Source organism: Poecilia reticulata, chromosome 21 (assembly GCF_904066995.2).
Source record: "Poecilia reticulata chromosome 21, P_reticulata-male-v2, whole genome shotgun sequence".
Lineage (NCBI taxonomy): Eukaryota > Metazoa > Chordata > Actinopteri > Cyprinodontiformes > Poeciliidae > Poecilia > Poecilia reticulata.
Genome location: NC_088850.1, coordinates 19148180 through 19166045, shown reverse-complemented (window position 1 = coordinate 19166045; position 17866 = coordinate 19148180). Strand labels below are relative to the sequence as shown.

Below are 17866 nucleotides of genomic sequence, written 5' to 3'. Positions count from 1 at the left end.
TGTCTTTAATGGACCAAAGCTGCTGTAGATCTTAGAGAACAAGATCGTACAGCTCATGGAGACCAAATGGTGAACCTCACAACTTTAGGGAGTTTAAATACCTAGAACTGTGCTTTGAAGTTACCATCTTTACCTAAAGGTTGAGGTATTGCAGAATTAGATTATTGTTATGTATAAAATGGGAAGCTTAGTTCGCAGTGGTTCCCACAAAGCTAGACAACGCCAATGTTTGTGTGTGTGTGTCAGCTTTTGAAGCTTGAGTCTTCAGACTGACATGAGTCAGTTTGCATCACGTTCTCCGGAGCAGTGATGTGTTTGACCCTAGTACGTCTCCTAGCCCCACTCTCAACCACGCGAACCCACAGTGACACACTTTACAGTCACTAACACATATTACCCGTCACACTCATACAAACACATCCACGATTACAGATTTTCCTATTCCCCGCTCTGCGCTTGGGAGACGATTTGAAACGGAGGGGTCTGTGGACGATCGGCTCTCCGCTGTAATTGGGTCCCCTGTCACCCAGCAAATTCATGTCAGCATCGGTCACATGGGACACTAATCTAAATGGCATCAGTGTCCTACTTTGTGTGTGCGCGAGAAAAAAGGGGAACTTTGGAGAGAGCAGACGAGGTGTCGAAACTTTCAGAGCACAAGTGAGAGGCTGCCTGAAAATTAAGTGCGGAGCTTGTCACCTGGCTGCATTTGCAGCGTCGCTGCCATCTGAGCAGCCGATGTGACAGGCGCATTTACAGTGTGCTTCAATTAGCCTGCGGAGGACAGAAATATTACCATTCTGCCACTGATTTAGTGCACCTTTTTCGATAAAGTTTTAAGACTTTGAAAAGGAATTGCAACGGCAAATTCGGAGAGAGAGAGAAAACTATTAAATGAAATTGGATTCGAGGTCAGTTTAGAAATTATGTGTGGAGCTTCCCAGGGAGGGGTGAAAGGTGCGCTGGCCAAACTCTTTCTAGAGATCTATATAAAGGTCTTAATTTTGTTTTATTATTTTGGTTAATAGCAGTCCATAAAAATGTAATCTCATACAAGAAAAAACTTTTCCATCTTTTTATGTGGAAGCAGTCAGTGAGTTAGACAATAGTTTTTTAATATTCACTTGAAAATATTTTATTGGGATTTTTTTTTTCTAGTGGTGTGCAATAGCAATGTGTCACTTTTTGAATACATACCTGGTTATTCTATTAAGAAAATATGATACAAGTAAACAATGCTGCAGCCTCGCCTGCCGTGTGGCTGGTTCAGTCACAAGTTATTTTCCAGCTAACCCAGGCTACCATGGATTTTAAAGACACAAAGTTTTATGGATGAGCATCTTCTTTTATATATGTTATTTAGGGAGTTGGCAAGTGTTAAACATGACAGCAATAACCAGAAAAAAATTACACAATCTCATGCTGCGATATGCAGAGGCTTTGTCTCCGTCATTGAAGATTCCGTGGTTTCAGCAGTGTGATGTATCTTTTGATTGATTCAGCTAAAAAATATTTTGTGTAAAGAATATTAAGCTTGAACATACTCCATACTATCCATAATTACTTTCTAACTATGGATAGAAAATAAAACAAGATGTAGCAAAAGTAACTTACCTGATTATGACGCAGAAGCATATTTTACATTTTATACCCTTTACCAAACACACCAACTATAACAAGTGGAAAGATATTAGGAGACACTGATTCTTCATAGATGTGATGGGACTTAGTTTTTTTTAATACAATTTAAACTCATGCAAACAAAATATAAAAAAAAAAAAATATATATATATATATATATATATTTATATATATACATAGAGAGAGATATGCTAAAATGGCAAGAAAAGAAAAGCACTACTGCTTTAGAGTTTTTTTTCTTCTTTGGACCATTGATGTTTTTTGAATCATTTTCAGTCCAATGTGCGACTGTTTCCATGTGAATGTTTTGTGTCATTTGTTCATTGTTGTTTGCTGCTTAGCTGTGATTTCTGAATTATTTGTGCATCAAAATGCCTAAACTTGAAGGAAGCTATATCTTGTCTACACAGACAACTTTTCTAGGCAATTACATCTTTTGGCACTTTGCAATGGGAAATTAATCAAAACAGACTATGTATTCCCGCTTCCTTGCTCGAATCTGAAACTGTTTCAGCAACAAAAAAACCTTATTCTTAAATCTAAAAATCTGGCCAATTTTCATCACTCGTCCAGAAACTTTTGGGGGCAACACTTTGCACAAAATCCTGTCATGGTCAGGTACAAGGACGGGAGAAGAAATTAATTAAAAAGCAGCCAAAGGGGAAGGTTTAAAATAAATCAACATAGACGCTGCAAAACTACTAATCGAGGCTGCCTCAGAAGATAACACAAAATTCTGACTGTTTGAAGTAAAGTATGGCGAAAAAATTAAAACGGTAGAGAAGATATCCGACATGTCCTTTTCTCCAAAAGAAACAAACACAGATAATTCCTTGATCTATTGAAACATTCACATCTGGTAATGTCAAATTTATGCCCTCCTGCTTGACAAAAATTGTTCCTGAAAACATCCCGGAAGGATTAGACAAAACAGGACAAGGACTCTGTATGTAGAAGTGCTGTTATGTGAAATTAATCAACGGCCCTTGAGCAAATCAGAATTACATATTCATGTGGGCTATTGTACAATGAATATAAATGATGACCTTTAGATGACAGGATTTTTTTTTATGTGGCATTTCCTTAAATAAATCCAAGAAGAACCACTTTGGTGGAAATAGAAGAATAAAAAATAAATAAAGGAATTGCCTTTTGTACTGATGAGTACATTACAAGCATACTAGATTTACTAAGACGCACGTTTTAAAAGCCCCATGTCTGCTGCGGTTTCTGGATTATATAAGGACAATGAAATCAAGCAAACTAAGTCAGCAAGCAGTGATTTCAGAAAACTCCTATTAAGGACGACCTCACATGTGCTTCGGAACACATTCGGCTTTGAACGGGAGCCATCAGGCATCGGCGCCTCGGCCTGGATGGCAACAATGAAGGCAGGTGGGAAAGTCTGTACGTTGTGACAGCGAATTCCGAAAAACGAGTTATTACATTCAGGCTGTGAAAGTCTGCAGCAGCCATCTGCGGAGGGGGAACGGGGCGGCGTGGGGCGGCGAAACGATGAACTAGGAAGCTGCTGACACAATAATTGTAGACATTTAGGAAAGGAGACCAAGAAAACGGAACGGCGGGGGGAGAAAAAAAAAAAAGGAGTGGGAAGTAAAGTGGTTGAAAGAGACAGCATGGGTAGAGAGAGAGTGAAAGGTTGATAATTAGCAGGAGGTGAACATTAAGTACTGAGCATGTGGTCTTTCTCAGCTTTAAACACTGTACTAGGTGACAATCAGGACATGAGTCACGGTCGGCTCGAGAGTGTGTGATGTTTCTGTACCTTCAGTCGATTTCAGCATCGCTCAAAATTATTCAATAGTATCAGCCTTTTCATCAGTTTGTGGGGAATTAGGGTTTTTTGTACAGAAGGCAGTGTACAGTGTTGAAATAAATCCCTGTTACAATTGCACTCAGATGGGCAACACTCTATTTGAAGGTGATATGTCATAAGACTGATATGTCATAAACATGACATAACAGCTGTTATTAACATGAAGGACTCTTTATATATATATATATATATATATATATAGGCTATATATATATGTGGAAATTTACATTGGACTTAATGTAACACCATCTTGGATCACAGGTCTACTGTTTCATCTATTCGTCCATTTTGACAATTTTTTTTATTAGCTCAAGATTGAATCAGTACAACAAAAGGACTGAATAGATTTACTTCTAGCTGACAAAATGTGAGATGTGTAGCATGCACCTCAAAGGAATAAATTGGCACTTTCTGTAATTGCTGGGCAGAATTTCAGAGCAATGCAGAGGGATTTCACAGCTAAGCTCTGAATAAATCCATACATTTTAAATTACTGCTGCAAAAGTTAGTGTACCTTAAAAATGACAGCCGATAAATCCAGTGGATATGTGAGGAGGTTTCAATCTAGAGCTCACATTTTTCATTAGTTTTTTTTTTTTTTTTAGATATATATTGGTTCCTCAAGACAAATTTGGAGGCTAAAAATGTTAGAATCTGAATCTTTATAAAGTTATTTTTTGTCAAATGTTGCATACTGCAGTGCATGTTTCCTGATGTAATTTCCTATAAAAATTGAATGTCCCATTGCAGAAAATGTTTTAAACCTAAAAACAAAAACAACACTCTCCATTCTGAATTCAATTCTTTTTGTTCATAGGAGGCCATTCTGTTTCCAAAAGTTGAGTTGCTTTTGTGGTGTTAACCAAACTTTTCTTTAGCTGAATTGAAAGCAAAAATGTCTAGTAGTATTGAGGTTAAAGTTTCTAAATGATAAATTCTGATCAATAAATGTGCCTATAATCTGATTTTAACATTTAAGTTTTAGCCCCTTAAACAGTTTTGATTTTTGAAACCTTTGACAACCTTTTGAAATTTCAGTATCGCAAGTTTAGTTTGTTAAACTATATAACTATATATTTCTGAATATAACTGAATTAAATAAAGGCCTTGAAACACTGATTGAGCTAAACAATAAATAATTCCATCTTTTGACAAAAATAAATTAAATTTAGCAGATAATTATCACAAAAATCATTTCTGTAGGAAATAAGCAGCAAGGGGTCCAAATACACATCCCTGACTACCTCCTTTGAACCACTGAGAGCAAATAGGAAGAGGACGCAGCATGGGCGACACATTGTGTTTTATCAGTATGCAATTTTGAAAAAAGAGCAACTCAAACCACACCCATCTGAGTCAATAAGACGTGGGATGTTCACCAAAGTTGTCAAAAAGATTTCGACAAACCAAAGAAAATAGGACAACTAATGAGAGAAGGTGGCGTCAAACTTAAACTCCAATCCATGTCGGCATAAAAAGCCAGAGAGGACAGTCGGCTCCTGCTGGAAATAAATGTCAAGAGGTAATTGCTTGTAAAAATGCCTCCACCTGATGAAAACCATCACTTTTGTCCAACGGAGAATGAACCTTTCTGCCTGCTTCTCGCTGTGCTCCTCAGATACACCACAGGGTTCTTCAACTGAGAGCCTTTAATGACTAAAATTAATGGCTGCAAGCCATCAACCCGCTGCAATTTCATCTTTTTTTATTGCTCGAAGGGCCAAACCGCTTCCTCCCACATCCTTCCAAAATGTAACAAGCCTCACTGTGACAATTGAATTTAGTGAATGACATGACTGCTCTGTTGGGAAACCCACACCTTCGAACTGCAAGCACTGACCAGGAATGAGCTGAAAGGGCCCGGGGAGAACCGAAGCCTGTGTGCGAGGCGTGAGCTAAATGTTGCCTGACAGAAGGCATCAGACGCTATGCGGTTTTTATCAGGTGTTTTTCTGAGCTTCCAGCTCGTGTAAGTCCAGTCGGAAAGGCAGTTCTCACATGAGGTGAACACAAACAGGCCAGTGCACACGGAGCTCCTTGTTCCTGATGTAGCACTGCTCTTTAAGTGCAGTACAGCGGAGAACTATATTCTTTCAGGCGCGTTTGGAGCAGTTTAGCGCCCTGCTGCTGATGACTGCCTATCAGCTTCACAGCCGAGGGACGAAATAGAAAAAGCAAGTAGTAAATAGGAGTGCAAGAACAATGATGCAATGAAATGAGACCAAGTCACCTCACTCTGTGAAGCACACACACACACACACACACCCCCGCACATGCACACACATGCACACACATCGAAACTGCTGCTGTAAACACTTGGAGAGTTATTGTATGTACTTGGGAGCGCAATTGAGAGCCGGGCGGGAATGCTGTCCACCAATGACAAATTGCTTTTATTTGTGTGGCATTTCAAAAACTGTCCGCCGCACTGTACAAAGTGCATAGCTAGGAGTAATGGTGAAGCGAACCAATGAGAAGATGTCTATTGATCACAGCAGGTTAACAAATATGTCCTGAAGACAATGCAAGGCGACAAGCATAAACCTAAGGTTACACCCCCCCCCCCCTTCCCCCCCATCAAACTACTTTCTAGCTTTCGTTTCAATAACATTTAATGACTAAGCACTCACACATTACTAGCTGTGATCTAACAGTTAACAATTTATGGTCTTATGGAACATTATGGAAAAGTCTTACTCACTTCGGCATGCAGGATGCTTGAACTGAGCTGATCGGCTATCTAATCCAACAATTTCACAGAGAGTTAGGATCCTTACATATGTAGAAGCTGAAATAAGATGACCACACCATGGAGAAATAATGTACTAGTCATGATGCAGCTGGATACTGTGAACTCCAGCCCAGGTACTACTCACAACGGTTTGCACATCACAAACACCAAAACTTCAATGATGTGAGAGGATTTCATGTTCCAGAAAGCCTCCTTCATTTTATCATGGTTGCTTAACTAGCTGAAACAACATTTTAAGATGATAGCTAAAACTACAAATGATGAAAAAAGGCAGCTTTTATTTGAACAGTGCAAACTGAGATTTTTCAAGTATTTTATTTTTTATTTTTGTGTAAATCTACATGCTTGGACTTGCCCATTACTTTGCTGCTGGTACACTTGGATTTACCCACAGAGGGACGGAAAACAACATTTTATGAGTTATTTTATTATAAAACTGCATATGGATGGCTTATCCAATAGGGTTTTGTCCTCGGTATTTGCAAAAAGAAAAGCCTCCAATGTAACTTTCCCTAGATTTCTTTTAGATTTTTTTTTGTTGTATTACGTTGTTGCCAAGTCCATAGATTTCTCAGACTGTCAGCATACTAGCCAGGGATCTCCTTAAAGTTTCTAGAATAGCTACAAAAATAGAAAATTTTACAGTTGAAGCACTTCCATGAGCATCTACTTGATTAGAAGTGTCACTGGAAGAGTTGACCTGAAACAAAAACTACTGCATTCACTATAGGAGCCTTAACAAAAAAATATTGTTCAGAGTTTCAAACTTTCAAAGAACGTATTTTAAAGCGAGATAAAATTTTATGATCCTGAAAGGATTTCCAGTGGTTGGAATCACCAATTTAAGATGGAAATTTTAGTTAAAATAATCTATAATAAAAACTTCCAGCTTCGCCTCCAACAGCTATTTCAGACACCTGAAATATGAAGCGTTTTGCTGTACTTCTGTCTTTTAATTGAATAAGAAAGGCATTTAGGATTCTATATTCTTTACTAGACACAGAAGGAAATATCACAAGTAGCCATCTGCCACTAGCAAACCAGCAGATAAAAGAAAAACCAATCAAGTTTTAGCCCATTGTTAACAATCTGTAAAAAGCGTTTGGATTGTGTCTTGGTCAGTATCGTAGCCGAAGGTCTGCTTACACTCAGCAGTACAATCAAAAGTAAAAAAGCTTATTGCCTGAAGCAGCTGGACGAGTTTCCACTTTGTTAGAAGTATGAATACAGCAGATGAACTAAAACAGAACTTATTGCAAAACTCTCACAATAAGAACCTGGAGCTGAAATTTACCACCTTCTGAACTTCAAATGACAAATCTTGATGTTCCCAGCATTGTTAATGCTTGGACAAAGTCAGTGCTGGATACATTGTGTGTAGACTGAAGGCTGAATAATCTCTGACATCATTCAATGACATCATTCAACAACACGACAAATATGCTACAATATAGAATAAATATTACATAATACAAATACTTCTATAAATGATCATATTTATGCTGCCTCCTTCACTCTTACTACAGTAACTTCAGTTTGTAGAAATACATTTTGCATTTAAACAGAAAAACACTGACAGCCATGAGTTTGCACACAATAAACACAATGAAAACATTCATAACATTTCATCACAAGCAGCTATTTGTAGACGAGAGGACGTGCGCAAAATAACGGCTCAAGGCCAAAACGGAAAATGAATATGTGAGAGAAAGAAGAGAAATTAAAGAAAAATCCTAACAAATGAGGACGAGCAGCCATTAAAACAAGGCTGAAAGGTGTTGGTGATTAGAAGAATATCATAAAAGCCACTGCAGAAGCAACTTGAATAGTTGTATTCCTTGTTATTAAAATGTTATTTTTGTCCACTTTAGCCTCCCCCGCCATAAAAAAAAAAATGAAACTATGAGAAATGTGTGTGCCAATGATCTCACTGATAAAAACAAAACAAAAACAACAACAAATACATAAAACTCGTGTGCCAGAAACCAGCGTGCTACTGTTTCACAACAAAAACCCTGAAGTTCAGGCGAGGTGTCGCAGGTATTGATTGGGTGATTTGTATGTGTTGCTGGGGCTCCTGAAATGTGTCTGAGAACACGCGTTGATGGATGTGTCTGTGGCCAGGCGCCGAGCCTTCGAGAGGGGCCGGCGTGGGTGCTGGGAACGCTCCGACAGCCTCAAGGTTACCCGCCTGGCACCAAAACAGATGGATGCCCCTCATCGTAACTGTCTGTAATGTGTGCAGCTCAATCATCCCCTCTCCTCCCCTCCCGCTCTACGTCTCTCTCTCATCGGCCCGTGGAGGCAGCCTGCAGAGTGTCGGAGCAGGACTGTGTACGCAGAGACAGCGGTCGAAGGTATGATTTTATTTATCACACTGGGAAGGCTTCCACATATTTTCTTGGCTGGGAATGTCTACAGTGCGAGGTGTTAAGTTGTGTGTGTGTGTGTTTTTCTTTTAAGTGATTGAAAGAGAACATTCTGAAAAATGAATTGAGGCAGTTTTAATTTAGGGAATAAACAGTAGCTGCGTTTCCATCGATCAGGTAATTGCACAGTTCGGATGGAAACACGGCAATTTATTTCACAAAACCACATCGCACAAGTCACGTGATCAACAACAGGATGTTGCAGCTGGCGCAAAGCATGAAGAAGAAGATGACAGGAAGTGGTTGGAGGATTGTTTTTGAATGACTTATCGTGTTAAACTTATTCATGTGTGATTTTCAGTAAGTTTCTTATTTACTGGAAACACCGCAGCTGCAAAATTGTGTTGTTTTTTTGGCATTAGGAATAAAACTTTGTGAACAGCTCATAAAAGTCAAAGAGGGCCAGGATTTTCCTATGGAGTGCAACTTTACACATACTATGAAAAACTCTGCTTATCCACAAAGTTTTTCGTAGAGCAAATGTAAAATATTTGAAGCTGAAGTACCTAGGAATGATGCTATTGGCTGGCGTTTCCAAACCAGCCAATTGAGCAACACCTTTATTTCATTTGGCACTGACTGGTTGTAGCCACAAGACTGGCGATAAGGAAAACCACAGATATTAGCTTCTGTGATAATGCTACAGTGACTTTTAATATTGGGCATATTAATGCACCTTAAAGTATGTGTTGTGTTAGTATCAGATTTTAGCTACCTGTGGGTGGTCGTGGTCCCACAAAAATCGATAAGGAGCATTAATGTGACACTGGCATCAATGATGTATGAGTGGCACTAAATTTGTAATATTAGCCCACTTAGTTTTAAAATCTATAGAGCCAGGATCATAAAACCATGGACCAAAAAAAAGTTACACTGTGCTAGATGCTCAGCTAGGCCATATTTGAAATGCTTAATCTGAGGTTGTTATGGCATGTTAGCAAACCTCTCCTGTTCTGTGGCCACCCGATAGCCATCATATACATTACTGTAGAAGGCTGCATGATGTGCTCCTGTGCGAGTCGATCTTGCTTTGAACCAGTCGCACTCCGTGTCTCACAATCACAGTCGAGCGCGTTTGGTTTCACTGTGTACTGCTGATACAGCAACAGAAAAACAGAAAAACAGCGAAGGTCACTGTGAGCTGTGCAAAGAATGCATAAATGTGAGGTAAACGGAGAGGAAGCTCGGGAAGCTTTTCATGGTTCACGAGGAACTTCTGTCACAAACTATAATCAGTTCAGGCTTATGAGAAAAGAGAAAGAGAAGTCAGCAAGGAGAAGGTGAAGAAAACACTGCGCAGTTATCGTTTCGAGCAGCAACTTTCACATCAGATTTAGATCCGTTTGATTTAATGTTGGTCCTGCAGGTAGTCTAGTGGCTTAGAAATATGTGTTCCATAATAAATATAAATGATCCAAAGACAAACCGCTACATCTCCTCCATCTTCTTAACCCTTTTTTTTTTCTTTTTAGATTCCCTTTATTCTGACTCTGGGGAACTTCACACCACAGTGCTGCGTATATCCAATTAGACCGAGGCTTTGAGCGCCATGGTGACACATCGATTGACACAAGCAACGCCCCATCTCATCACCGGGACACGGCGCAGTGCTGGACAAGCATCATTAACCTCGCCGGCACACCTCCGCGCCCTCGCCCCAAACAAACTGGGAATGCAGGTCTCGTTTTTTTTTTTTTTGTCTTTTAGCACAGATAAAATATTCGAGACATCACAGAAACAAGAAGATGAAAGATGAAGGCAGAAAAAGAAGTACCTGCATTTGTATGTAGCTCCAGTGGGTGGATGCCACATCAGGCGGCAAAATGATCCGGAGTGATTACGGAGCAATCATGCTAAAATTCCAGATCCACTGCGCACCCCTGCACTGGGTATGGTGTGTTTATCTGAAATTTGTTGAACAGTTAGAGCACTGGGTTCATTAATAATAAATAGGCAAAATAGAAACGATACAGAGATAAATGAATAGGAACTGAAGGTTACTAAAGGATGGGGACAGAGTCCCAGGAATGGAGTCATGAATATGATAAATAACAAAAGATAAAAAGCTTTTCTACAGAGGCTCAAAAGCCATTGAGTCCAAGTAGAAAAATATCCATTCATCCTAAAAGGGGATATTTTAGGGTTTTGATATCTTACAGAATGATGATGGACTCAAAAAGATTATTTATTTTTAGTTACCTGCAAGTAACAGGTTATTTTAATAGAAGTCTTAAAGGCCAATCTAGGTTGAAAAAGGTGTTTCTATCATTCACCAAGTCCAGATCAGGCAGGAAAATGATCTCAAATTTACTTAATGCCATGTAGTTATTTAAACAAGAGAACACAGAATACGTAAAGAAGAAATGGATCTCGAATGGGTCAAACACATGGAGGAAAAATATTGCAGGATTGTTTTTGTCTGTTGCACCAATTCAGAAACGACGTCGAGGTAACAGGGTCGATTGTTGGAGACTTTGTGGGTTGAAAGGAGCCAATCACTTCAATCATTTTTGGAATTGCCAGAAAATATGGCAATCCCAAAAAATACAGGATTGCCATGCGAACATTTTGTATGTTTGTGGGAACAGAACATATTGAAAAAAATATTTTATGTAAATGTCATCTAAATGTGAAACTTTGCATTTGGGCAATTTCATGTTTAAAACATGGACCAACAAGGACAAAAATTCAGTCACAAGGAAGTGGTAAAAAGCAGAACCACCCGCTCTGGATGAATGGATTGAAGTTTATCACATGCTATGGAAAAGGATGAAAAAAGAACATTTCATAGAATCTGGACCAAATGGACCAAGTATGTAGAACCAACTAGATCTTATTTCATTTGACTGCACTTTGTTTTTATTGTTTTTATTGTCTGAGTTGATGCGCTCCACGGTTTTGTTCTATTCTGTAACATTTGTTATTGTTCACAGCTAAAATAAGCAGTGGTCCGTAAAGGAAAATCCCAGGAAGGCAGTGTGGACAAAATCACTCTGACCTTCTACTTCCATCCTTTTCTATGACCTTGAATGGCTAAAGCTGTAATCAAGACACACCTGCGTCTACAAACATTTGACTCACTATTCCCTCGAGGTACCCTCACCAGCATCCGCCTTAAAGAAATCAATCTCAATAGATGTTGGGAGTTTTGCCATTTTACATGCATTGACTGATTATTAGTATACCTAGAAAAAAGAAACCTAACCAAACATTTGTGGACATCCCCTCCTATACAACTTTGTGAAATAACTTGTCATGGTTTACATAATCAAAGGCCTTTGAGGCATCAATAAAACATGTGTCTTGTGTCTGTTGTGAAGATCTAAAATTTCTTTCAAAGCAAAAATATTTCATGTTTACACCTCAAACCAAACTGGTTGTCAGAGGTCAGCAAGAACTTTTCCAATTTGTTCAAAAATAGCCCTTCTCAAGTGCTTTAGAGAAGTGTTGGCCAAAGTTATTGGCCTATAGTCATCCTCACTGTTAATTTGACCATATTTATATTCCACAGTTGGTACTAGAACGACAATAATGTGGCAAGCAAAGGGCACAGTTTTCTTGCTCGCATATTTTAAATACTTATAGGTCGTCTGACCCACATGCCTTGCTGTTTGACACCAGCAAAACAATTTCATCATTGGCCAGAGTTCTCATTTCAGAGACAATAAACTTCGAAAGCTCATCCTCAAACATTATTTTGCCATCTGTCGTTTCGTGACCACAGATCTCAGATTTTATTCGTGGGCATCCTGCTGCGTCCGACGTCGTTGTCCTTTCCAGAGAGTCTCCACCACCTAGAGACTCACATTCTGCTTAGAGGCAAACAAAAGTCAAATTGCCTTCAGCTATAAAGCCGGCGGGGGAAGAGCTGTATGGTAACAATAATTGAGAGTATCATGTGGTTTTAAGTGGAGGTTTGATGGGTAGTGATGGGGAGACGGTGCACATAATGCGCACTGCTCAATACATCCTAAGAAGTATTGTACCAAAGAGAGAATGACTGTTTCAAAATGTGCTTCTGAGATAAGCTATGCCCTTTGATACATTATCCTCTATGGAACAACTTTTGGCACATTTTTGATCTACCTGTGGTATCTATAGGGATGTGCTCTACTTATAAGTTATTTTGCTAAAAGGCTACTTAAGGGGCATTGTTATGTATTTTCGAGGCATGTAGAGCCATTTTATAGTGCAATTAAGAAACTATGTTTCCTTCATATGTTATAGAAATGTTACATATATCAAATACAACTTAAAAGAAATTTGACAATGTAACTTTGTAACTCAAATTGGGCCTCTGATCTTTTAATAAACTTCTGCTCTTTCTGACACTCCGCCTTCAGGAAGTCATGACAACACGGCTCCTCTATTAACCCTTTATATAATTACCTTAGCAAATATTCAGTTCCACCAGATGTTTGCCAATTGCTGTTGGCTAGTCTAAAGGAGCTCAGTAGAGGAGGTCGAAGGAGGGTTTACTTTGTAACGCAGAAGCTTGTTAGATTGGAAACGTCCAACTCAGAGGAGGAGCTTCATCCTTTAAGGTGGAGCTGGGTCCAAATAGGCATTTTACGCAACTGAGTGGTTGCCATGGAAAATAAAATGATTTCTCAAACATGCATGAAAGAAGCAGGGCAACACCCCAGGTATGTTTTTAATGAGGGAATTACATTACAACACAATATAAAGTTAAAAAAGTCTGTTTTACATAACACAGCCCCTTTAAGATTCTCCAAAAAACTGAAGACAATCATTGTTTATTTTCCTCTCAAAACCTTGACCTTGTAATTGCATCTGCTGCTTATACAGGCAGTTTTTTATTTATTTTTTTTATTTTGGTAAAAATATAATCTAAAAAAAACCCCCGCCAACATCTGTGTCCAGCTGACACGGAGCCAGATTCATAGATGTCCAGGGTTGCTCTGCAGCCAAGCTAGCCTCGGCTCAACACCTGGCCGGCCAGTTCCAGGCCAGCTCCAGCTACTTAATCCCTTTTTACAGAGACAGCCGGGTAAATTATTCACGGCTTCAATGAAAATTCCTTCAATATTCATAAGCTCTCCTCTCCATATCCACAAAGGGAGTGTGTATGTGTTTGGATGGGTGCGTATACGGTTTGTTTATCCTCAGAAACCCTCACTCAACCCTGACGTCATGCCAAGCTGACTGCTGCTGCTGCCCGTGCGTATGTGTATCCTCCTGGTTCAAAGGGGGGTATTTATGAAACTCCCCCTTTTTTTCGGTATAAAAAAAAGGGGGGGCTTGGATGTCAGTGGAATTATCTTGGATTGTCTGCTCTGAACAACACAGTCTGACCATTTCTGTTTCTCCCTTTTCTAGTTCTTTCTTCTATTTCCTGCTGCATAACAAGAGATGAGTACACCGTGGATATTTCCTTGCTCCCCAACAGTGAAAGGAGCAATGCTGCCACTGCTGTGTTGTCATTTATGTAAGCAGTTAGCCAGATATGGTTACAGCCCTCTGAGCACGCCTTGGAAAATAAATCACGGCCGTTGGGTTAAGCAGGAGCAGAGGGATGCTGCTGGAATCGTGCTGACAGAGAAATTCATTCACTTCCAAAAAATCTATCTGTGCAATTACTGATGTCAGCATCAAACCAAGAGAGAGTAGGATTCTGTCTCCCGCCGCCTGCCCCTTCCCCGCCCTACCCCCGCGTCTTTATTCTGTTTACCACACACATGACTCAGTGACCTTTGCGGAGATAATTCTGTTACGTAAGCTGGGTAATTGTTGGAGCTTCGGAGCGTCCAAGTGGCCCAAAGCTTTGATGGCCTCGCAGTTAAAAACGAAAACTCGGTGGCATTAATGAAACCCGTCATAAAGAAGAGGAGGGGAAAAGGATGCAGAAACGAGCACGACACTGTGCCAGAGCCAAAATGGGATAGAAACGGCATGTACCCTCCCCCTTGTTTTATCGCAGCAACGCCAAAAAATGGCACCCCGTTTGCTGCAGAGATCCCAGCGAATACTCTCTGAGTTTCAGCAAGGTGTGCGAGAACAAACCGGGGGTGAATATATGACTTTCCCCTGCCGAGGTGTTTTTTACATTCCCTGCAAGCCACAAAGGCTCAACCGCTCAAACCGATCTAACTTGGAGCTGCGTAACTGGCAGAAGAGTTCACTTTCCCTTTAACTAGGTTCCTTTCATTGTAGACAATGTCGGAGTCAGAAAGGGAGACAATTACTGATATTTGCTGCCAGCCATCAGAGGGAGAAAGGCAGAGAGATACAGAGGCAGAAGCTCCATTTCCACATTGTTAATTAGAAACTCTCCCTCAGCACTGTCCTCGCCGAACGAAAGAAGTCACACAGTCGCACTGAGCACACACACCTATTTTTTCCCCCTTTTATTTAATCAAGCCACTTCAACCGAGCAGTAAAACTGTTGGCAAAAAGGCCGACATTAAAGTTTGCATCACTCAGGAAATTGCTATTTTTTTTAAGTGATCATCAAGTGTAGTTGTTGAAAAGGCAGTTGGTTTATATAGAGGGAATGAGGGGATGAGAAGAGGAGTGTAAAACAATGAGGGAGCAACAAGAGGCAAAAACATGAGAAGAACTGGGAAGCTGATTTCATGCTTCGGGAATTGCATCTCATTTTCTCCCAGCACGGACCCACAGTGTGTGGTATTGCTTGTCCTTTTACTGCCATCTGGTGGTGAAAGAAAAATATTGCAAGTACATAGAAGAGTTGGCTAAGGAAGTTTGGTTGAATCCAGGGTAGCTCAGCTCCGGCATACATGAGGTTTATGTTAAATGCGAACCCTTTCCATACTATCCATTTCTATGAACAAAAAAGCGGAAAGTAAGATGTATAGCTGCAATGTCATAAAGAGGGAAAATAAACAGGTCTCAACTTCTGCATGTCAAGAAGAGTTGTCTGTTCAAGTAGATCTGAAATCAATGAAACTGCTTTCTATGCCATCACTCTCTGCACTGGTATGTGGATTAATGGAGGCTTCACCAGTAATTAACATTCTGCTCCAAACACCATGCTAGAGCTACAGTCACTCACTCTGCCTGTGTGAAAGTCCAATAAAAACAACAATGGATAAAGAGGGTAAAGTGACGATAAATAGAAAGAGGGGGAGAGAGAGAAAGAGAAAAAAATTATTTAAGCGATATAAAGTCGCACCCAGCAGCCGGCTCTGACACAAGAAAGGTCTGGATGATTAGCGGACGCCGGCGCTCGCAGACAGCAGCTCTGCTAACAGCTTCTACCACCTCATTAGTCGGGGCCCGGCAGCACCGTGCCCCCTCTATTAAACGCTAAATGAAAGACCGCCAAGCGTGATTACCGAGGGGGAGTCCCTAGTCGTCATGGGGATAAGAGATCCCAGCTCACACACACGCACGCACACACGCAGTCACACTTTTACATCTCCTGTGATAGACATTTAGTAGAAGATGGCTGAGCATCATCAAACACAGAATGTCACTCTGAAACGTGAAGCTTAGAGGCTTGACACCTCAGGAAACAGAAATACGAGACATTTTCTTTTAAATATAAAAAAATATCGCAAATGAGACCAATAAGCGTAAGTGAGCCAGCCTTGGAGCGGGTTATGGAGATGAAAATGTGGCTCTTACCGCTGAGGAGTACTGAGCCCCACAAGGAATATTGGAGGGGGGGAGTCAAATGTACATTTGCTTGTTCTCTCAAAAGTTTTGTAGGATCCTGCAGGAGTTCCTACCATCTGGGGAAGCACATTGTGTAGAAGTAGAGCAACTCCGAGAAGTTGTCGTTTGGGGTTTGAGTCCCTATCAAGGGTCCTTTGCTGCATGTCTTCCCTCATTTTATCTCTGCCCTCTTCCTGTCTAATCTACCCATCTCAGCCCACACGCGCCAGAAAAACCTGCATCCAGCTGCAGATACAGTTAACCTCAACCAGTGACCGTTTGTATATGTTTGGATAACTTAGCTGTCTAAATGATTCTAGAGATGTGAAACTCTCCCTTGAACTTTCCAGTAATGGCAGTCTTGTGCTACTGACAGAGAATCGTCGAATAATATTTTGCTGCCAAATTTGACCGCAAATTGCAACTTTGCGGTCAAAGCTGCAATATTTTTAAAGCTTTATTGTTGCCATAAAGTGGTTTTACATAAAAGTTTAAATTGCTGCACTCAACTTGCACGGCTTGTTTGGAAGAAAACTCAGTATAGTTTCTTTTGCCTTTTGGCTCTGGCTAGTTGCTGAACATGACTCCGGCCAGTTCAGTTGGGCTCAGCAGCAGGTCTCCCCTTTGGTGCAACACAGTATGCATGTTTAAAGTGTGTTTAAAGACAACTCAGAAAATCACAATAGTGCATCTAAAACAACCGGTTAGACAGTTTTAATGGAAGAAAAAAGAGCAGGGAACAGAACGGGTGAGGGCTTATCCTACAGCACATCTCCAAATAGTAACCACATATACATATCTGGCTTTCAACAGAAATGAAACGGGAGGTTAAATTAAAAAGGGAGTAAGAGGATTGGCCAAAACTCAGCTGAGTTGCAGTGATTGGTCAGAAAAGAAAGAAACAGAAAAAATGAAAGTGATTGGTCAGATTTATGGAAAAGCTTAGAGGATTAGCAAAAATCGCAAGTCCGTGCAGAATTTGCAAATGATGGCTGAATTTGCTCTAACCACAACTTCCTGAAGAGATCTCACAAACGTTTTTGTGAGATTTTTCTAAACTAGTGTGCTTTAGTGCTCCAACATATATATAAGTGAATCATTAGTCATCTTGCCAAAGGTATTCTCTGCAAAAGAAACTAAAAGCTGAACCGGGAGAGCGAACAGTACTCACGGTCGTTGCAGTGGGTGCCTGTGTACGACGTCATGGAGCAGTCGCAGGTGAAGTTCTCCCACTGCTGGATGCACACACCCATGTTGGCGCACGAGTCATCCTGGCAGGTGGTGCTCGGGCCTAGAGAGGAGAGAGACAAAGAGAGAGAGAAAAAAAAACAGATACCACCGGTGTGCAGTCAGCAATGGTGAAGGCAGCTATTGAGCCTAAAGAGAGAAGGACCCATGCAGAAGATATGCACTCTACAGAGACAGATTTACACTACTCAGGAGGAGCAGACAGTGCCGCCACAGGAAGCCTGACCCGAGTACAGATGGGTTAAAGGCTGTCTCAGGAATCGCGCCTCATGCCAGGCGAAGCTGCAGCCGTGCTGGCACCTCAATGTAAAGGCGCCA

At 40.5% G+C, this 17866-nt stretch overlaps 1 protein-coding gene across 18 annotated transcripts in view; it reads right to left on the bottom strand.

Annotated features, from left to right (window-relative positions):
* Positions 1-17866, bottom strand: part of nrxn3b (neurexin 3b) — a 394647-nt gene that overhangs the window by 209530 nt on the left and 167251 nt on the right. For all 18 annotated transcript variants that reach the window (XM_081602067.1, XM_081602068.1, XM_081602057.1 and 15 more), the window contains one exon: positions 17472-17591. In XM_081602067.1, the coding sequence (XP_081458193.1) occupies positions 17472-17591 (120 nt within the window). The remainder of the gene's footprint in view (positions 1-17471; positions 17592-17866) is intronic.